The 19032-nt window shown below is 43.0% G+C and overlaps 1 protein-coding gene and 1 pseudogene across 2 annotated transcripts in view; both read left to right on the forward strand.

Moving 5' to 3' along the window:
• Positions 1–19032, forward strand: part of LOC103271446 (ATP-dependent RNA helicase DDX19A-like) — a gene marked incomplete at its 3' end in the record, with an annotated part of 26230 nt that overhangs the window by 570 nt on the left and 6628 nt on the right. Inside the window, exons 2-4 of the mRNA XM_008068914.2 lie at positions 11107–11155; positions 14388–14438; positions 15408–15543. Coding sequence (XP_008067105.2) covers positions 11107–11155; positions 14388–14438; positions 15408–15543 — 236 coding nt within the window. The remainder of the gene's footprint in view (positions 1–11106; positions 11156–14387; positions 14439–15407; positions 15544–19032) is intronic.
• On the forward strand, positions 1428–2780 carry LOC103271445 (annotated as a pseudogene). The gene has a single exon (XR_505047.1). The product of XR_505047.1 is annotated as a voltage-dependent anion-selective channel protein 3 pseudogene (transcript).

Below are 19032 nucleotides of genomic sequence, written 5' to 3' on the forward strand. Positions count from 1 at the left end.
CCCAAAGGCGCGCGGGATTACAGGCTGAGCCACCGAGCCCGGCTAATTTTTTGATTTATTGTAGAGATGAGGTCTCGCCAAGTTCCCCAGGCGGGTCTCGAACTCGCGGGCTCAGGCAATCCACTCACCTCAGCCTCCTAAAGCGTGGGGTTACAGGCTGAGCCACTGATCAAACTTTACCTTATGATCAAACTGTCCCGCTATGTATGCTGTCACTCCTAAATTGCATTTCTGTGTCGGTGACGATTGTAAGAAAAGGCGAATTTGGATGTTGATTCTTTTCATTGCCGTCCTCTGCTGCTCTATGTGTAACATTTCTTAGATCCATGCTTGATCTGGCAGTCTGTAGCTCTTTGCATAATAACAGATTCCGTTTAAGACAGAGTGAGACTCCAACTCAAAAAAAAAAAATTTAGTGTTTCACTCTACTGCAGATGTTGGAGAGAAGCATTACAAGTTGTTTCATGGATGTAGCTGGGTGCTTGGCTCACGCCTTTAATCGCAGCACTTTGGGAGGCAGAGGCAAGAAGATTGCCTGAGCCCACGGGTTCGAGACCAGCCTGGACAACTTGGAGAGACCTTATCTCTGCAATAAATCAAAAAAATTAGCGGGGCATGATGATGCATGCCTATGATTTCAGCTGCTTGGAAGGTTGAAGTGGAAGGATCACCCGAGCTCAGCAAATCGAGGCTGCGGTGGCCATAAGCATGCCACTGCACTCCACCCTGGCTGACAGAGTGAGACTCCAATTCAAAAAAAAAAAAGGAAATGAAAGAAAAAGAAATGTACAAAGCCCAGTGGAGTATAGGAAGCAGTTTTGCAGTATAGTTAGGATGACTAGAATGGGGGAAGTGTTATGAAAGTGGTAAGAGGAATGTGATAAATAAGTTCTGAGCAGGGAGAAGATATTATGAATAGAAAAATCGGGTGTACTTCTTGTGACGAGGTTTATACTTGAGCTGGATATTAAAGAATGTCATTTAAGATAGAGGTGGAGATGAAGGGCATTTTTTTTTTTGAGTTGGAGTCTCACTCTGTCACCCAGACTGGAGTGCAGTGGCTGCTCCCGGCCACTACAGCCTCGACCTGCTGGGCTCCAGCAATCCTTCCGCCTCAGCCTTCCAAGTAGCCAAAATTACAGGCATGCGTTACCACGCCCAGCTGATTTTTTGAGTTATTGTAGAGATGAGGTCTCGCCGCCCAGGCAGGTCTTGAACCTGTGGGCTCAGGCAATCCACTCACCTCAGCCTCCCAAAGGCGCAGGATTATAGGCTGAGCCACCGAGCCTGGTGATGAAGGGCATTTTAAGAAAAGAAAATGCACAGAAGTGCTTGAGTTGCCCAGGAATCAGAGCTCAATTTTTCTATGGCTTAAGGTTTATTGGATTGGAGTAAGGGTCGTATAGAAAATACTGCAGGGGTGGTGGGAAGGAGACCTTCAGCGGTGCCCTGGCCGTGCGGGGACTGGCCTCCAGTTGGAGATATGTGTAACACACCAAGTTATTGTGACCTGGGAAAGGCTGCCAAGGATGTCTTCAACCAAGGATATGGGTTTGGCATGGTCAAGATAGATCTGAAAACCAAGTCTTGTAGTGGAGTGGAATTTTCTACTTCTGGTCATGCTTACACTGATACCGAGAAAGCATCAGGCAACCTAGAGACCAAATATAAGGTCTGCAACTATGGACTTACCTTCACCCAAAAATGGAACACAGGCAATCCTCTGGGGGCAGAGATCTCTTTGGAGAATAAGGTGGCTGAAGGGTTGAAACTGACTCTCGATACCATATTTGTACCAAATACAGGAAAGAAGAGTGGGAAATTGAAGGCCTCTTATAAATGGGATTGTTTCAGTCTTGGCAGTAATGTTGATATAGATTTTTCTGGGCCAACCATCTATGGCTGGGCTGTGTTGGCCTTAGAAGGGTGGCTTGCTGGCTATCAGATGAGTTTTGATATAGCCAAATCCAAACTGTCACAGAATAATTTTGCCCTGGGTTACAAGGCTGCAGGCTTCCAGCTGCACACTCATGTGAATGATGGCACTGAATTTGGAGGTTCTATCTACCAGAAGGTTAATGAGAAGATTGAAACGTCAATAAACCTTGCTTGGACAACTGGCAGTAACAACACCCATTTTGGCATTGCTGCTAAATACAAGCTGGATTGTAGAACTTCTCTATCTGCTAAAGTAAATAATGCCAGCCTGATTGGACTGAGTTATACTCAGACCCTTCGGCCAGGAGTCAAACTGACCTTGTCAGCTTTAATTGATGGAAAGAACTTCAATGCAGGAGGTCACAAGGTTGGGTTGGGTTTTGAACTGGAAGCTTAATGTGGTTTGAGTAAAGCATCGGATGTTTTCCTGGAAGTGAAGAGAAATGAACCCACTCTGTTTTGGCCTTAAAATTCTTCTGTGGAATTTCAAAAGTGTGAACTTTTTATTCTTCCAAAGAATTGTAGTCCTCCCCACACTGAAGTCTAGAGTTTGCAAGTCCATCCTGAGGGAGGAGCTTGAAGGCATGCCTGGAAGTTGTCATGTTTGTGCCACATTTCAGTTCAGTTCTGCAGTGTTAATGTGTTCCTCAGCGACAGTGTAGTGTCATGTTCCAGGAGAGACCTGACCCTCCAGTTTGTACATCACGTTCTGCATGTCCCACTCCACTTTTCCATGACCTTTTAATATATTGGTCTCTGTGCTGTAGTGAAATCTTTGCTTTTGCATCAGAGCAAAATAAAATAAACCCATCACATTTGGAACATAAAAAAAAAAAAAAAAAGAAAATACTGCAGAGAATATACTTTGGACCTAGGAGAAAGGCTTTATTTGGTAGGCTTGGGCATTTTTAAGAGGGGTACTGACAAGATCATCTCTGAAGTCTGGCAAAACTTATTGGACTGCAGAGAACAGTATATTAGAAGTGATTCCTTAAGGAGAGGAGTTAAGTGTGGAGGTTACACTGATAGCCCAGAGATAGAGGACTTGTGTTGAGCTGTAGAAGTGAAGATGAGAGGGCGGATTCAAGAGATATCGCGAAGGAAGCATGGGCAGGATTTACTAACAGGAAAAGGAGAGAAGGGACATGTCGCCAAAGGGTACTGTTTTCACCCTGGATCCTTACCAAAGTGTTAATAACAGGAGTAGGAAAGTGGGAAGAAGGGCAGATTTGATATGAAGCATCATGAGTTCAGGTTTGCCTGTTCTAAACTTGAGGTAAGGAGTCATCTTGGTGAGTACCTGTGTTGGGAGTCCCCAGAGAGTGTCCGGGTTTGATGATTTGGAAGGAGGACTCACAGACCTCAGCATGTTTGTACTCACAGCTATGATTAATTATGGTGAAAAGATACAAAGCAAATTTAGCAAAAGGAAAAAGCTCATGGCAAAGTCTAGAAGAAATGGGACAAACTTCCAAGAGTCCTCTCCCAGTGGAGTCCACAGAACCACAGAAGGTACTTAATTCCTCCTTAATTGTAATACTTCTGAAGTGTTGTCAGTAGTGCTCATTAGAGACTTTGCTCAGAGTTTTTTGTTGTTGTTTGTTTTGAGACAAAATCTTGCTCTATCATCTAGGCTGGAGTGCAGTGGTGCAGTCATAGCTCACTGCAGCCTCTAAGTCCTAGGCTCAAATGCTCCTCCAACCTCAGTTTCCCAAGGCGCTACCACACCTGACTACTTTTATTTTTTAATTTTTTTGTAGAGACAGGCTCACTATGTTGCCCAGGCTGGTCTCAAACTCCTGGCCTCAAGTAATACTCTTCCCTTAGCCTCTCAAAGTTCTGGGATTATAGGCATGAACGTCAGTGTTCAGCCTGGTTTCAAAGTTTTTTTAAATCTATGACCCTAATCTAGCTGTGATATGAATAGCACAAATAAAAGCCCTAAACATACTTGGTAACCATTCTGCTTATAAAGAGGCTGGTGTAAGTAAATATGTGGGGTTTTTTTGCTAGGAGTCTCACTCTGTTGCATTCATGGCCACCACAGCCTCAACCTGCTTGGCTCAGGCGATTCTTCTGCCCCAGCCTTCCAAGTAGCTGGAACTTCAGACACGTGCCACCATGCCCAGCTAATATTTTTGATTTATTGTAGTGATGAGGTCTCGCTAAGTTGCCTAGGCTGATCTTGAATCCATGGGCTCCAGCAATCCTCTCACCTCAGCCTCCCAAACTGCTGGAATTATAGGTGTGAGCTGCTGCGCCTGGCCTAGTAAATGTTTTTTATTTATGCATTTATTGAGTTGGAGTCTCACTCTATTGCCCGGACTGGAGTGCAGTGGCCATGCTCACGGCCACCGCAGCCTCAACCTGCTGGGCTCCGGTGATCCTTCCGTCTCAGCCTTCCAAGTAGCTGGAACTATAGGCGTGCGCTTCCACGCCCAGCTCGTTTTTTTTTTGAGTTAGAGTCTAACTCGGTCGCCCAGACTGGAGTGCAGTGGCCCCTCCTGGCCACTGCAGCCTCGACCTGCTGGGCTCCAGCGATCCTTCGGCCTCAGCCTTCCGAGTAGCCGGAATTATAGGTGCGTGCTACCATGCCTGGCTGATTTTTTGATTTATTGTAGAGATGAGGTCTTGCTGCCCAGGTGGGTCTCGAACCTGTGGGCTCAGGCAATCGAGTCACCTCAGCCTCCCAAAGGCACGGGATTACAGGCTGAGCCACCGAGCCTGGCTCTAGTTTTTGATTTATTGTAGAGATAAGGTCTTGCCAAGTTGCCCAGGTGGGTCTCGAATCCATGGGTTCAGGCAATCCACTCTCCTCGGCCTCCCAAAGTGCTGGGATCACAGGTTGAGCCACCGAGCCCAGCCAATAAATATATATATATATTTTTTTGAGTTGGAGTCTCACTCCGTTGCCCAGACTGGAGTGCAGTGGCATGCTCCCGGCCACCGCAGCCTCAACCTGCTGGGATTACAGACTGAGCCACCAAGCCCGGCAATAAATGTTTTAACTAACTACTTTCTAAGAGTTGGGAAAGACCTCCCCCCCCACCTTTTTTTTCCCCCATGTAGATGTGTGAACGTTCATTTAATAAGTGATTCATTGTATTAGGTTATCATGTGTCTCTCTGTGGAGTAGAGGTCGTGAATAAAAAAGACAGAAGAGGCGGGTTCGAGACCCGCCTGGGCAACTTGGCGAGACCTCATCTCTACAATAAATCAAAAAAATGGCTGTGGTAGTAGTGCGCGCCTGTAGTTCCAGCTACTTGGAAGGCTGAGGCGGAAGGATCGCCGGACCGAGTGAGACTCCAACTCAAAAAAAGAAGAAAGAAAAAGAAGAGGACATAGAAAGCACAATGATAAACAGTCTATCAACACATATAATGAGAATCTGGCTTGAGCTTTGAGAAGCCTTTAAATGTTTTGAGCTTGTGATCAAAGGTATATGTACATTCAGAGTTCTTTGGCATATAAGAATGGGTTTGGAGGGGAGAGAAGTAGGGAGAGGCATGTCAGGGAGTTTAGTTCAGGTACAGTTAGGAACTCTGGTAAAAGACAGTTCTGAATTGAGACGGTAGAAGTAGAAAAGGCACTGATGACAGTTTACTTGTCACTGTCATCTCTGACCTAGCTGGCTTCCTTTGCATCTTTTTTCTGTCCATATTATCTGTTAAATTTCTTTTCTTTTTTCTCCTTTTCTTTCCAAGACCAGCAAAAAAAAAAAGAAGAAAGAAAGAAAGAGGCACCACTAAGAATCTCTTAAAGACATAATCTGTGACCTTCGGAATTCGTTTTTGCAGAGGGAGATCTTGTAACCTCCTGAGGTCCCTCATGAAGTTCCTTGAGTGCCCGAGTGTTCAGCTCTCAGTGGATGAAGTACCCTGGGGAATGACAGGATGCTAGTCACCATTGGCAGGAGCTACTTTATTAATTAGGGTAGGAGGGAAAATGCCTTTCTCATAACTGGAATCCTCTGTCCAGTGTCAGGGGCACTGCCTTCTATGAGAGGCAAAGTTAATAACCAGAAGATTGCTCACTGGAGATGGATCCAGAATGAAGAAAAATGGGTAGTTGTTTGGTCTACCTCTTCCTCGTGGTAGGGTTAGCCCTCTAAGACAGGAAGACTTGTCTGCCACTAGTTTTTCCCTTGAGTGCAACTGAATAATTGCGGACAAATTCTTGCAAGTAGGATCCCTTTACCTAGATCCTAAGTTTGTCACCATTTGTTAGCACATCTGTCCTTCATACAAATGACATCACAGTGATTTTGGTTACAGTATTTTTTTCCCCATCAGTTCAACTTTTTAGAGACCTTGGATTAGGGGACTCTAGATTGTCTCTTCACATTTTGACACTCTCCCAAAAGTAGTCTGCTACTAAATCCCTGTGTATTCAGCCTGGAATGAAGATGAATCAATGGATAAGTTCTGGCATAACATACCTTACTTTATGTACCTAATCTGCCATTGGCCTTTAGGGAAAGGGTATTCCCTCAAAGAAGAAATATTGTTGTGATTTTCCTCTGGAAACCTGATTTCTCTAAAGAGATCAGATGAATACTGTTACTGTGTGAACATGGACTTCTCCCAAAGACCAAGGGCAGGGTCAATTGTGGGAAGATCAACTAGGAGGGAGAAACATCATTTAGCAAAGTGTGGTAAGCCCTCAGGAAACACTAGTGGTTGTCATAAGGGTAATGAATTATAGCATCTCAGGGATTTTGGGGGGGGCAGAGTTTTGACTTAGGGCTTAATTGGGAATTCCTCAACCTGACAACATACCTTTATAGAACCATCTTTATATCATACTTTTACTTTTTCATACTTCACTCTTACCAACACTGAACACAGAAAAATTGTTCTCATGAAAGTGGAAACGTGACTACAAATTTATCAATTAATTGCTCTGCTTGCACTTTCATTTCTAGCTTAGTATGCAAGTTCGTATTGGCTCGGACTGCATGGCCAAGAGTGAACAAAAAAAAACCTTTTGTTCAAGTCTCTGAAAGATTTTCAAATCAGGAACTTGGGTTGGTCAATTTTTCATTGTAATGAAAATGTTTTTACTAACATTATTATAATGTAGGTGGTCGGTAAGACAAGAAAGAGGAATGTAATTTAGTTGCTAAGTGTTGCTTTAATTCATTGTAGGTTTCAGGGTTACAAAAACTTGAGATACTTAGATATTTATTTGTCATTCTTTACTGTGTCTAGAAAGGAACTTTGAGTGTGCCATTGAAAGAATATACAATCATGTGTTGCTTAAGGATGAGGATACATTCTGTGAAATGCATCAGGCAATTTTGTCATTGTGTGAACACTGTATGTGGTAGCACAGCCTACTACACACCTAGGCTATATGGTACAGCCTATCACTCCTAGGCTACAAACCTGTACTGCATGTTGCTGTACTATACTGTAGGCAGTTGTAACACAGTGATAAATATTTGTGTATTTAAACATATCTAAATATAGAAAAGATACAGTGAAAATACAGTATAAAAGATTTAAGAAGCACCTGTATAGGGAACTTACCATGAGTAGAGCTTACAGGGCTGGAACTTGTTCTGGGTGAGTAACTGAGTGAATATAAAGGCCTAGGATATTATTGTGCACTGCTATAGACTTTATAAACAGTACACTTAGGCTACACTAAGTTTATTAAAAAATATCTCTTTTTCTGTTGGATGTGGTGGCTCACGCCTGTAATCCCAGCACTTTGGGAGGCAGAGGCGAGAGGATTGCCTGAGTCCAGGGGTTTGAGATCAGCTTGGGCAACTTGACAAGACCTCGTCTCTACAATAAATCAAAAAATTAGCCAGGCAAGGTGGCATACTTCTGTAGTTCCAGCTACTTGGAAGAATTACTCAGTAATTCTTCCACCTCAGTCTTCCAAGTAACTGGAACTACAGACAGCAGTCAAGACAGCAGTGGCTGTGAGCGTGCCACTACACTCCAACCTGGGTGACATAGTGAGACTCCAACTCACAAAATATATGTATATATCTTTTTTTTCAGTCGTAAATTAACCTTAGCTTACTGTAACTTTTTTACTTTATAAACTTTCATTTCTCATAACTTTTTGACTCTTTCTTAGTAACACCTAGCTTATAACACAAGCACATTGAACAGCAGTATAACAATATTTTCTTTTTTTATTTTTCAGAAACAGGGTCTTGTTCTGGCGAGATCATATTTCACTGCAGCATCGAACTCGTGGGTTCAGACAATCTTGCTGCGTCAGCCTCCTGTGTAGCTGAGACAATAGGCATGTGCCACGCCTGGCTAGTTTTTTTTTTTTTTTTTACTGTACTGACTAGGTCTCATCAAGTTGCCCAGGCTGGTCTCAAACCCCTCAGGCAGTCCTCTCACCTCAGCCTCCCAAAGTTCTGGGATTACAGACTTGAGCCTCCACTCCTGGCCAAGCTGAGAAATTCTTATCACCTAGTGACCTCATAACGTCATAACAATGTAATACAATGCATTACTCCTGTGTTCGTGGCCATGCTGGTGTAAATAAACCTTCTGTGCTGCCAGTTGTTTAAAAAGTTTTAAAAATAGAAAACATGAGCCATTGCCTTACAAGACTTTGGTGTGGCCATGTGCTCTTGGAGCTATGGCTGCTGCCATGTTTCCTGGCTTGAGCCCCCTCCCCTACTCTGGGGAGATGAATCTTCTCTTTCTCTAGTTTACTTTCTAAATAAACTTTTTTTAAAAAAATAGAAATATGGGCTGGGTGTGGTGGCTCACACCTGCAATCTCAACACTTTGGGAGGCCAAGACAGGAGGGTCTCTTGAGCCCAGGAGTTCAAGACTATCCAGGGCAACATAGCAAGATACCACATCTCTAAAAAAAAAAAAAACATCAAAATTGAAATGAGCCAGGTATGGTGCACATCCCTGTAGTCCCAGCTATTAGGGACGCTGAGATAGAAGGATCACCTAAACCCAGGAGGTTGAGACTGGTTAGCCACGACCGTGCCAGTGCTCTAAAGCCTGAGCAAAAGAGTGAGACCTTGACTCAAAATAATAAAAAATATAAAGCATTAGCTATAATAAATATAAAACTCCAGCTGGGCAATAGAGTGAGACTCTGACTCAAAAAAAAAATAAAGTTTTTCAGCTCCATTATAATTTTATGGGACCACTGTTGTATATTCGGTCTGTCATTTACTGAAAAGTTATTATGCAACATGTGACTTAATAGATATTCATACTTTATTTTTTTTTTTGTGGAGATGAGGTCTTGCTATGTGTCCCAGGCTAGTCTCGAACTCCTAGGCTAAAGCAATCCGCTCACCTTGGCCTCCCAAAGTGCTGGGATTGCAGACGTGAGCCACCATGCCTGGCCTTTTTTGTATTTTGTTTTGTTTGTTTTGTTTTTTAGTACAGTATAATAGATATTTAATGAAAGTTAGATATTCTAGAAAGAGTATAAGTTGGGAGAGAAGCAGAGGCTTGAGACTTTCTTTTAAAAAAAAAAAATTGACTGGACACAGTGGCTCAGCCTGTAATCCCAGCACTTTGGGAAGCCAAGGTGAGTGTATTGCCTGAGCCCATGAGTTTGAGATCAGCCCAGGCAACTTGGCGACCTCGTCTCTACAATAATAAAAAATTAGCTGGGTGTGGTAGCACACGCCTGTAGTTCCGGCTACTTGGAAGGCTGAGGCAGAAGGTTCACCAGAGCCCAGCAGTTTGACACTGGGGTGGCCGTGAGTGTGCGTGCCACTGCATTCCAGCCTGTGTGAAGGAGTGAGACTCCAACTCAAGAAAAAAAAATTGGCTGGACAAGGTGGCTCAAGCCTGTAATCCCAGAACTTTGGGAGACCAAGGTGAGGGGATTGCCTAAGACCGTGGGGTCAAGAATTCAAGAACAGCCTGGGCAACTTGGTGAGACCTCATCTCTACAATAAATAAAAAAATTAAGCTGGACTCGGTGGCTCAGCCTGTAATCCCGCGCCTTTGGGAGGCTGAGGTGAGTGGATTGCCTGAGCCCGTGGGTTCGAGACCCGCCTGGGCAGCGAGACCTCATCTCTACAGTAAATTAAAAAAAAAATCAGCCGGGCGTGGTAGCACATGCCTGTGGTTCTGGCTACTTGGAAGGCTGAGGCGGAAGGATCGCTGGAGCCCAGCAAGTCGAGGTTGCGGTGGCCGGGAGTAGCCACTGCACTCCAGTCTGGGCGACAGTGAGACTGCAACTCAAAAAAAATTAAAAAATAGAAATAAAAAAATTAGCTGGACATGGTAGCATGTGCCTATAGTTTCGGCTACTAAGGCTGAGGCAGAAGGATTGTCTGAGCCCAGAAGGTTGACGCTGGGGTAGCCGCAAGTGTGCCATTGCACTCGAGCATGGGCGACGAAGTGAGATGCCAACTCAAAAATAATTTTTTTTTTTTTTTTTTTTTTTAGGGACAAGGTTCTGCCATGTTGTATAGGCTGGTCTTATACTCCTAGCCTTTTAAAAATATTTATTTATTTATTATTTATTTATTTATTTTAAGTTTTTTTATTGATTAATTAATTTGTTTGTTATAAAGATGTGGGGTACAATTCAGGGCTAGGTATACAAACATTGATCATGCAGGTACCCTTGTTGATGAGGCGTGCCCCTCCCTCCCCTAGCAGCTTCCCCCCACTGCTAGTCCCATCCCCTCTTCCCCTGACAGTTTTCTGCTACTGCCAATCTCCTTTCTATAGCATTATCATTATTCAAGTTCATCTTATGAGTGAGAACATATGGAACTTAGTTCTTTGTTTCTGTGATGAATCACTGAGTATGATCGACTCCAAATCCATCCAATTTGCTGCAGAGTCCATATATTTGTCCTTTATGTCTGCATAATATTCCATTGTGTATATCTTCTTGCCTTGGCCTCCCAAAATTACTGGGATTACAGGTGTGAGTCACTGTACCCAGCCAAGACTTGTTCATATTTTACCCCTACCGTTACATTTAGTCCACAGCCCCCTTGTTTAAGACTGTTGAAGATATATAAAATGATATTCTTATGTAGACTTTTAGCGATCCTGCTTTGAGCAGGACGAACCAACTCCCTGAATATAGGTGATAAAGTAATTTCAGGCTAGACTTTCACTAGGGGGCTTCTCTTTGCTCACAGGCCTTCCTTTTGTTGGGTTACTTGCTTAACTGTTTCGTTTTATTCCTATTCAGATGACCAGTTTGCAGATCAAGGAAGAGAAAGTTATACCAGATACCAATGGTGAGTCACTAGTAGCTACAAGCTAGATAAGAGTTACATGTGGACACCTGTTGTGCATTCTTGGCTATCACTTACAGTGTAGCTTTCATTTAGTGTTACCTGCACATGTTTGAGAGCCAGTAAATTAGGTTCTGGTTCAGAAAAGATATGTTCATTTTTTAGATTTTTTTCTAGCCTCCGACTCCTTAAAATTAAAAATCATTTTGGATTGTTCTGTCACTATTCACTTGATAATATTTTTTTAAATTTTATTTTTATTTTATTTTTTTAGACAGAGTCTTGCTCTGTCACCCAGGCTAGAGTACAGTGACATGATCATAGTTCACTACAACCTTGAACTCCTGGGCTTAAGTGATCCTCCAATCTCAGCCTCCCAAGTAGAGATGAGGACTTGCTATGTTGTCGAAGCTGGCCTTTAACTCCTGGCCTCAAATGACCCTCACACCTCAGTCTCCCAAAGTACTGGGATTATAGGCAAGAACTACTGCACATAGCCAATTTCTGTAAATTTTTAAATTTAACTTTTTGAAAAGTAAATCTGGATTCAAAACTCAGAAAGTATGAAAAGTGATTAGGGCCCACCCTAATGACCTCATTCTTTTTTTTTTTTTTTTTTTGGTAGAGATGAGGTCTTGCTATGTTGTCCAGGCTGATCTCAAACTCCTGGGCTCAAGCAGTCTTCCCGCCTCAGCCTCCCAAAATGCTGGGATTACAGGTATGAGCCACCATGCCCAACCATTACCTTATCTTAACTAATCTGCAACAACCCTGTTTTTTTTTTTGTTTTGTTTTTGTTTTTTGTTTTTTTTTTTGAGTTGGAGTCTCACTTTGTCACCCAGACTGGAGTGCAGTGGCTGCTCCCGGCCACTGCAGCCTCAACCTGCTGGGCTCCAGCAATCCTTCCGCCTCAGCCTTCCAAGTAGCTGGAACTACAGGCGCGCACTACCACGCTGAGCTAATTTTTGATTTATTGTAGAGATGAGGTCTCGCCAAGTTGCCCAGGCGGGTCTCAAACCCGTGGGCTCAGGCAAACCACTCATCACCTCAGCCTCCCAAAGGCGCGGGATTACAGGCTGAGCCACCAAGCCCGGCTTCAACCCTGTTTTAAAATAATTCTGAGGTTAGGACTTGAATATGTGAGTTTTAGGGGAGACACAGTTTAACCCATAACATCACCCCATCCCATAAGTAACTACTGTTATTGGATTTTTAATATTCTTCCAAAGTTTCTTTATGCAAAGGAGGAACAAGTATAAATTCTCATTCTTTTAATAAAAAAAAGTGGCATGATGCATATGTAGTACACTTAACTTTTTCACTCAACACTATATGTTGACAAACTTTCCATATCAGTATGTGGAGTTTCCTTGCTGTCTATTTTAACTGCATAAAACTGCATTGTGCTGGTATTCATGGTTTGTTTAACCTGTCATCTTTTGGGGTGTGTGTTTGTGTATGTGTATGTCAGGGTCTCACTCTGTCACCTAGGCTGGAGTGCAGTGGCAAATTATGGCTTACCAGAGCATCAAACACCTGGGCTCTGGTGATCCTCCTGCCTTAGCATTTGGAATAGCTGGGACTACCAGCATGTGCCACCATGCCCAGCTAATTTTTTTTTTCTTTGTAGAGATGAGGTCTTGCAATATTGCCTAGGCTTAGCTAGTCATTTATTGATAGAGGTTTTGACTGGTCCCATTTTTTTGCTATTACAAATAGTGCTTCATGACATACCCATAATCTTAAATCTTTGTATATGTATACAAATGTTTTGTAGGATAAATTCCCAAAAAATGGATTTGCTAGTTTAAAGTTATATGCTTTTGTAGTTTTCATTAGTATTTTCAAAGTACTCATTATACTCTCCATAGGTATCATGCCAATTTGTATTTCTATCAGCAAAGCATGGGAGTGTCTGTTTCTCTACAGCCTCACCACAGAATTTGTAGTCAAACTTTTAGAATGTTTCCTATTTGATAGGTCAAAAGTGGTAGATTGTGTTTGCTAGTGATGCTGTATTTTAAATTGGGATTAGTAAATCAGAGGTGATGTATTCTGACCATACTGAAGTGAGTCAAAATTTCTAAAAACTTAAAATTTTATTTATTTATTTATTTTTTCTTTTTTTTTTTTTTTTTTTTAGTTGGAGTCTCACTCTGTTACCCAGACTGGAGTGCTGTGGCTGCTCCCGGCCACCGCAGCCCTGACTTGCTGGGCTCTGGCGATCCTTCCACCTCAGCCTTCCAAGTAGACGGAATTACAGGCATGCGCTACCACACCCAGCTGATTTTTTGATTTATTGTAGAGATGAGGTCTCGCTGCCCAGGTGGGTCTTGAACCTGCAGGCTCAGGCAGGCCACTCACCTCAGCCTCCCAAAGGCATGGGATTACAGGCTGAGCCACCGAGCCCGGCTTCTAAAATTTTCTTACACACTTAAAAATAACAATTCTTTAAACATAGCAAAATGTCAGCCATTTATATTTTGATCACTTAAATTGTTTACATTGTCCCACCTTTTAGTTGGCTTTAATATTTGCCTTTCTAGAACAAGCCTGTAATCCCAGCACTTTGGGAGACTAAGGCAGAAGGATTGCTTGATCCTAGGAGTTTGAGATCAGCCATTAGCAAGATTTGGTGGAGTGTGCCTGTAGTCCCAGCTACTTGGGAGGCTGAGGCAGGAAGATCGCCTGAGCCCAGGAGGTAGAGGCTGTGGTGAGCCATGATCATGCCATTCTACTCTAGCCTGGGTGAGAGTGAGACACTGACTCGTTTAAAAAAAAAAAAAAAAAAAGTCGGGCTCAGTGGCTCAGCCTGTAATCCCGCGCTTTGGGAGGCTGAGGTGAGTGGACTGCCTGAGCCCATGGGTTCGAGACCCGCCTGGGCAACTTGGTGAAACCTCATCTCTACAATAAATCAAAAAATTAGCTGGGTGTGGTAGCGTGTGCCTGTAATTCCAGCTACTTGGAAGCCTGAGGCGGAAGGATTGCCAGAGCCCAGCAGGTCAAGGCTGTACTCCAGTCTGGGCGACAGAGTGAGACTCCAACCCAAAAAAAAAAAAAAAAATGTCTGGGTGTGGTGGCTGAAGCCTATATAATCCCAGCACTTTGGTAGGCCAAAGCGAGAGGCTTGTCTGAGCTCAGGGGTTCGAGACCAGCCAGCTTAGGCAACAGAGTGAGACTGATTTAAAAAAAAAAAAGGCTTCTTTTAATGACGACAGTTGTTTTCTTTGTATAGGTGTTATCAAAACCAGTACCACTGCTGATAAAACAGATGAAGAAGAGAAAGGTAACTACTCTTGAAAGCCCTGTAACAACAGAACACATATACCCAGGGCTTGCCTTTTGGGAGCCAGAGGCCCTCTGAGCTACAAGATCAGAGAGATGAGAGGAATGAGCAAAGGAGATTGAGAAGGAATTGTCAGTGAGATAGAAGGAGAACCACATGAGTGTGACATCCCAGAAGCCAAAAGGAAGTGTTTCAAAAGTAGTGTGTCAAATATAGGTAATACATTGATTAAGAAATGAACTAGACATTGACCATTAGATTGATTTGACAATGTAGAAGTCATTGGTGAGCTTGACAAAGGAAGTCAAAGAAAAAAGGCCTGTTCAGTGTAGATACAACAGAGAAGGGGAGGAGAGGAAGTGAAGAAAAGTATAGACAACCCCCTTTAGGGAGTGCTCCAGAAAGAGGAGTAGAGAAATGGGGCAGTAACTGGCTGGAAATGTGAGATAAAGGAGGAAGCAGATTTATGATGAAAGATGTTAAGACAGGGTCCCATGCTAGTGAGAATGATGCAGTGGAGGGAAACTGGTGTCGAGAAGGATGTCCCTGTGAACAGGAAGGGATGAGACCTGCTGGAGGTAGAGAGGTGAGCCTGAATAGCACTCCTGCTCATCATAGTTACAGGAGAGAAAGTGGAGAATATGGGCACAGACACAGATGAGTGTATCTGTGATCATGAATGAGAGTGTGGAGGGCGAAACGTTGGAATAGAGAGAAGGTATAAATGGAGGTTTGAGGAGAAGAAAACATACGAGTGAACTATGGAAACATGCAGACTCCCTGGGCAGCTCAGCCCATTTGAGTGTAGTGATCAACAATTTAAAGTGAGATCTGTCCATGTGATTATTATTTTTCTCTGGCAATACTTGGAGGCCCCGGTGCTGGTGTGGAGTGGGAGAAAGAGTGGTTTTATGAGAGTGGGGTTTGCCAAATGAGTGTGAAGAAAATCTACTGATTTCTTTGTGACAGAGGACAGAGCTGCCCAGTCCTTACTCAACAAGCTGATCCGAAGCAACCTTGTGGATAACACAAACCAAGTGGAAGTCCTGCAGCGGGATCCAAACTCCCCCCTCTACTCAGTGAAGTCTTTTGAAGAGCTTCGGCTGTGAGTATTCATTCCTTTGAATAGCTTCCTTGCTGGTCCCTCCTCTATCAAACTTAGCATCTTAGAGATTCTTGTGAGAATTTTATATATTACTTTTTAAAAAACGTCTTCTTTGGGCCGGGTATGGTAGCTCAAGCCTGTAATCCCAGCACTTTGGGAGACCAAGGTGAGAGAATTGCCTTAACCCACAGGTTTGAGACAAGACTGGACAACTTGGCGAGATTGCATCTCTATAATAAATCAAAAAATTAGCCGGGCGTGGTAGTGCATGTCTATAGTTCCAGCTACTTGGAAGGTTGAGGCGAAAGGATCGCCTGAGCCCAGCACGTTGATGCTGGGGTGACTGTGAGCGTGCCACTGCACTCCAGCCTGGGCGACGGAGTGAGACTCTAATCCCCCCCCCAAAATGTCTTCTTTGAATAGGTAATAAGTCATTATGATTCAAAATTATGAAAAATTTAAAATGAGTCTCCCACCCTTGTCTTCTTGGCTACCCGGTTCTCCTCCTCTTGGTAGGGATTTTTAAATGCCACAGACTTATTCATCATAGCTGAAAGTCTTTTTTCTTTTATGCTCTTAGAACTTTCAATAAAATATTGGCTGACAGGTGATTTCTGGATGTCAGGAACATTTCTTATTAGGTAAGCCCTTTTGTTAGACTATAGGGTTTACAGTGTTAAAAATAGTTTATCTGCTTTTATGAAATTTGTCAAGAAGAGCCTGGATTCCTGGTATCTTCAGTGGAAAGCACCTTTGACAATTCTGGAATTAAAAAAAAAAAAAAAAAAATCCAGCCGGGCTCGGTGGCTCAACCTGTAATCCTGTGCCTTTGGGAGGCTGAGGTGAGTGGACTGCCTGAGCCCGTGGGTTTGAGACCTGCCTGGGCAGGCGAGACCTCATCTCTACAATAAATAAGAAAATCAGCTGGGCGTGGTAGCGCATGCCTGTAATTCCGGCTACTCGGAAGGCTGAGGCGGAAGGATCGCCGGAGCCCAGCAGGTCGAGGCTGCAGTGACCCGGAGCGGCCACTGCACTCCAGTCTGGGTAACCGAGTGAGACTCCAACTCAAAAAAAAAAAACAAAAAAATCCAGAGCCCAGAATTAAGCTTTAAATGAGCATATTTATGGCATTGTGCTAAGAATAACTTCTAATTTGTCATTATTTTATAAGCAGAGAATTATGAAAGATCATGCCACGGTTTTTGTTTTCTTTAGTAATTTAGTAAAGAGGTATTTATAAACCATTGGTTTATATGCATGCCACTGCGCTGGGTGTTATGAATAATGAAAGACATGCCCACTGTTCTTGCTGCCTCCCAGGATCCCAGTCATAGACAGAAATTAGCTGATGGATGAGAATGTTGTGGAATAAATGGATTATTTGCCTTTGTTCAGCAGAATCTATGTTATGCCGACTATGAGCAGATAGAGGCCATGTTCCTCCCACCAGCTATTCCCACTGAATGAGAGATACTTCATAGAGAGCCAGCTAGTTGTAAATGAAGTAATCTTGAAGAACAATTTTTTTCTTCTTTTTTTGAGTCAGAGTCTCACTCTTACTCTGTAGCCCAGGTTGGAGTACAGTGGCATGGATCACTCATCACTGCAATCTCAACCTCCTTGGTTCATGCAATTCTTCCGCCTCAGCCTTCCAAGTAGCTGGGACTACAGGCATGAGCTACCAAGCCCGGCTGATTTTTGGTTTGTTTTTTTTTTTTTGTAGAAACAGATCTCATTATGTATGGTCTTGATCTCCTGGGCTCAAGCAGTCCTCCTGCCTCAGCCTTCCAAAGTTCTGGGATTACAGGCAAGAACAGTTTTTTTAAGTATGACTATTTTTTTTTTTAGCATTTTTAGCAAATGGTATTTTTCTATGTATGTTTCTCTCAAGGACTTTATTCAATAAAACTTTCATCTCTGCTTCTCTTCTTAAACTGTATCAGGGCAGTTCAATGTGCTCTATTGTTTCCTGACACAATTTGCTTGACCAAGTATCAATGGGCTTTTAAAATTCCTTTCATTTAAAAGACAGGTTCTCCGTTCACCACTGATGAATTGTTCTCTTTGAAAGACAAGTCCACTGTGATTTACTTGCTGGTAGCAAAAGGAAACAAAGAATGAAAGCTAGGTCACCTAATATACTTGGTCTGTTTTGTACTTAAAAGATTTGAATTAATCTGCAAAATAAAAGAAAAATGAATAAGTGAAAGCTGTTAGATCATTTGAATTCCTATTAATTAGTGAGTTTGTTTCCTTGACAACCAAATCAGAAGCTGCTGAGTGTCACAGCCTTTTCTTTCAAGTGGAAGACCCCAAAGGTTTTGTTTTTAAAGTTCTTTGTGTCTGAGAACCAGCATATGCCAGAATTTGCCTTTTAGAGAGACTGTTACACTCCAAGGAAGGCTTAAGAGACTTGATTTGACTTTTCTCTAGGAACGATCTGATAATGTTTTTTTGTTAAACACACTGTCAGTTTAGAGGTAGTAAAGAGCTTATTGCAGATGCAATATAAAAGCAGCTTTAATTGATAATTGTTGTGTAACTATTAATACTTAATAGAAGAAAGTGGTACAGGCCGGTTGCAGTGGTTCATGCCTATAATCCCAGCACTTTGAGAGGCTAACACAAGAGGATTGCTTGAGCCAGGAGTTCAAAACCAGTCTAAGCAACATAGCAAGACCTCATCTCTACAAAAAATAAAAATTAGCAAAACTTGGTGGCACATGCCTATAGTCTCAGCTACTCAGGAGCCTGAGGCAGAAGGATCACCTGAACCTAGGAGGTTGAGGAGGCTACAGTGAGCCGTGCTCACGCCATTGTACTCCAACCTGGGTGACAGAATGAGACCCTGACTCAAAAAAAAGAAGTTGGTTTTTTTTTTGTTATTGTTTGGTTCTGTGACTCAGATATGAAGCTTTTAAATTTGATTAGACATAATAATTAAATCTGAGCATTTGTCAAGTTCAATATCCACTCTTACCTATTTAATATATATTAGATAGAAACTGGCTTTCTCGGTTTTCCTACCTCTTGATGTCCCTAAGTGTTTATACAGCTTGCTTGGGAAGGACTATGGAACACAAAGACTGTGGTTCAATTTTAACGTGTGCACTGAGAGATTAAAACCAAAATCCTAGCTGGGCTCGGTGGCTCAGTCTGTAATCCCAGCGCTTTGGGAAGCTGAGCTGAGTGGATTGCCTGAGCCCGCGGGTTCGAGACCCGCCAGGGCAACTTGGCGAGACCTCATCTCTACAATAAGTCAAGTCAAAAATTAGCCGGGCGTGGTAGTGTGCACCTGTAGTTCCAGCTACTTGGAAGGCTGAGGCGGAAGGATCGCCAGAACCCAGCAGGTCAAAGCTGCGGTGGCCGGGAGCGTGTCACTGCACTCCAGTCTGGGTGACAGAGTGAGACTCCAACTCAAAACAAAAACAAAAAGCCGGGCTCGGTGGCTCAGCCTGTAATCCCACACCTTTGGGAGGCTGAGGTGAG

The sequence above is a fragment of the Carlito syrichta genome, unplaced genomic scaffold (genome assembly GCF_000164805.1).
Source record: "Carlito syrichta isolate Samal-C Ts95f unplaced genomic scaffold, Tarsius_syrichta-2.0.1 Scaffold311664, whole genome shotgun sequence".
NCBI lineage: Eukaryota > Metazoa > Chordata > Mammalia > Primates > Tarsiidae > Carlito > Carlito syrichta.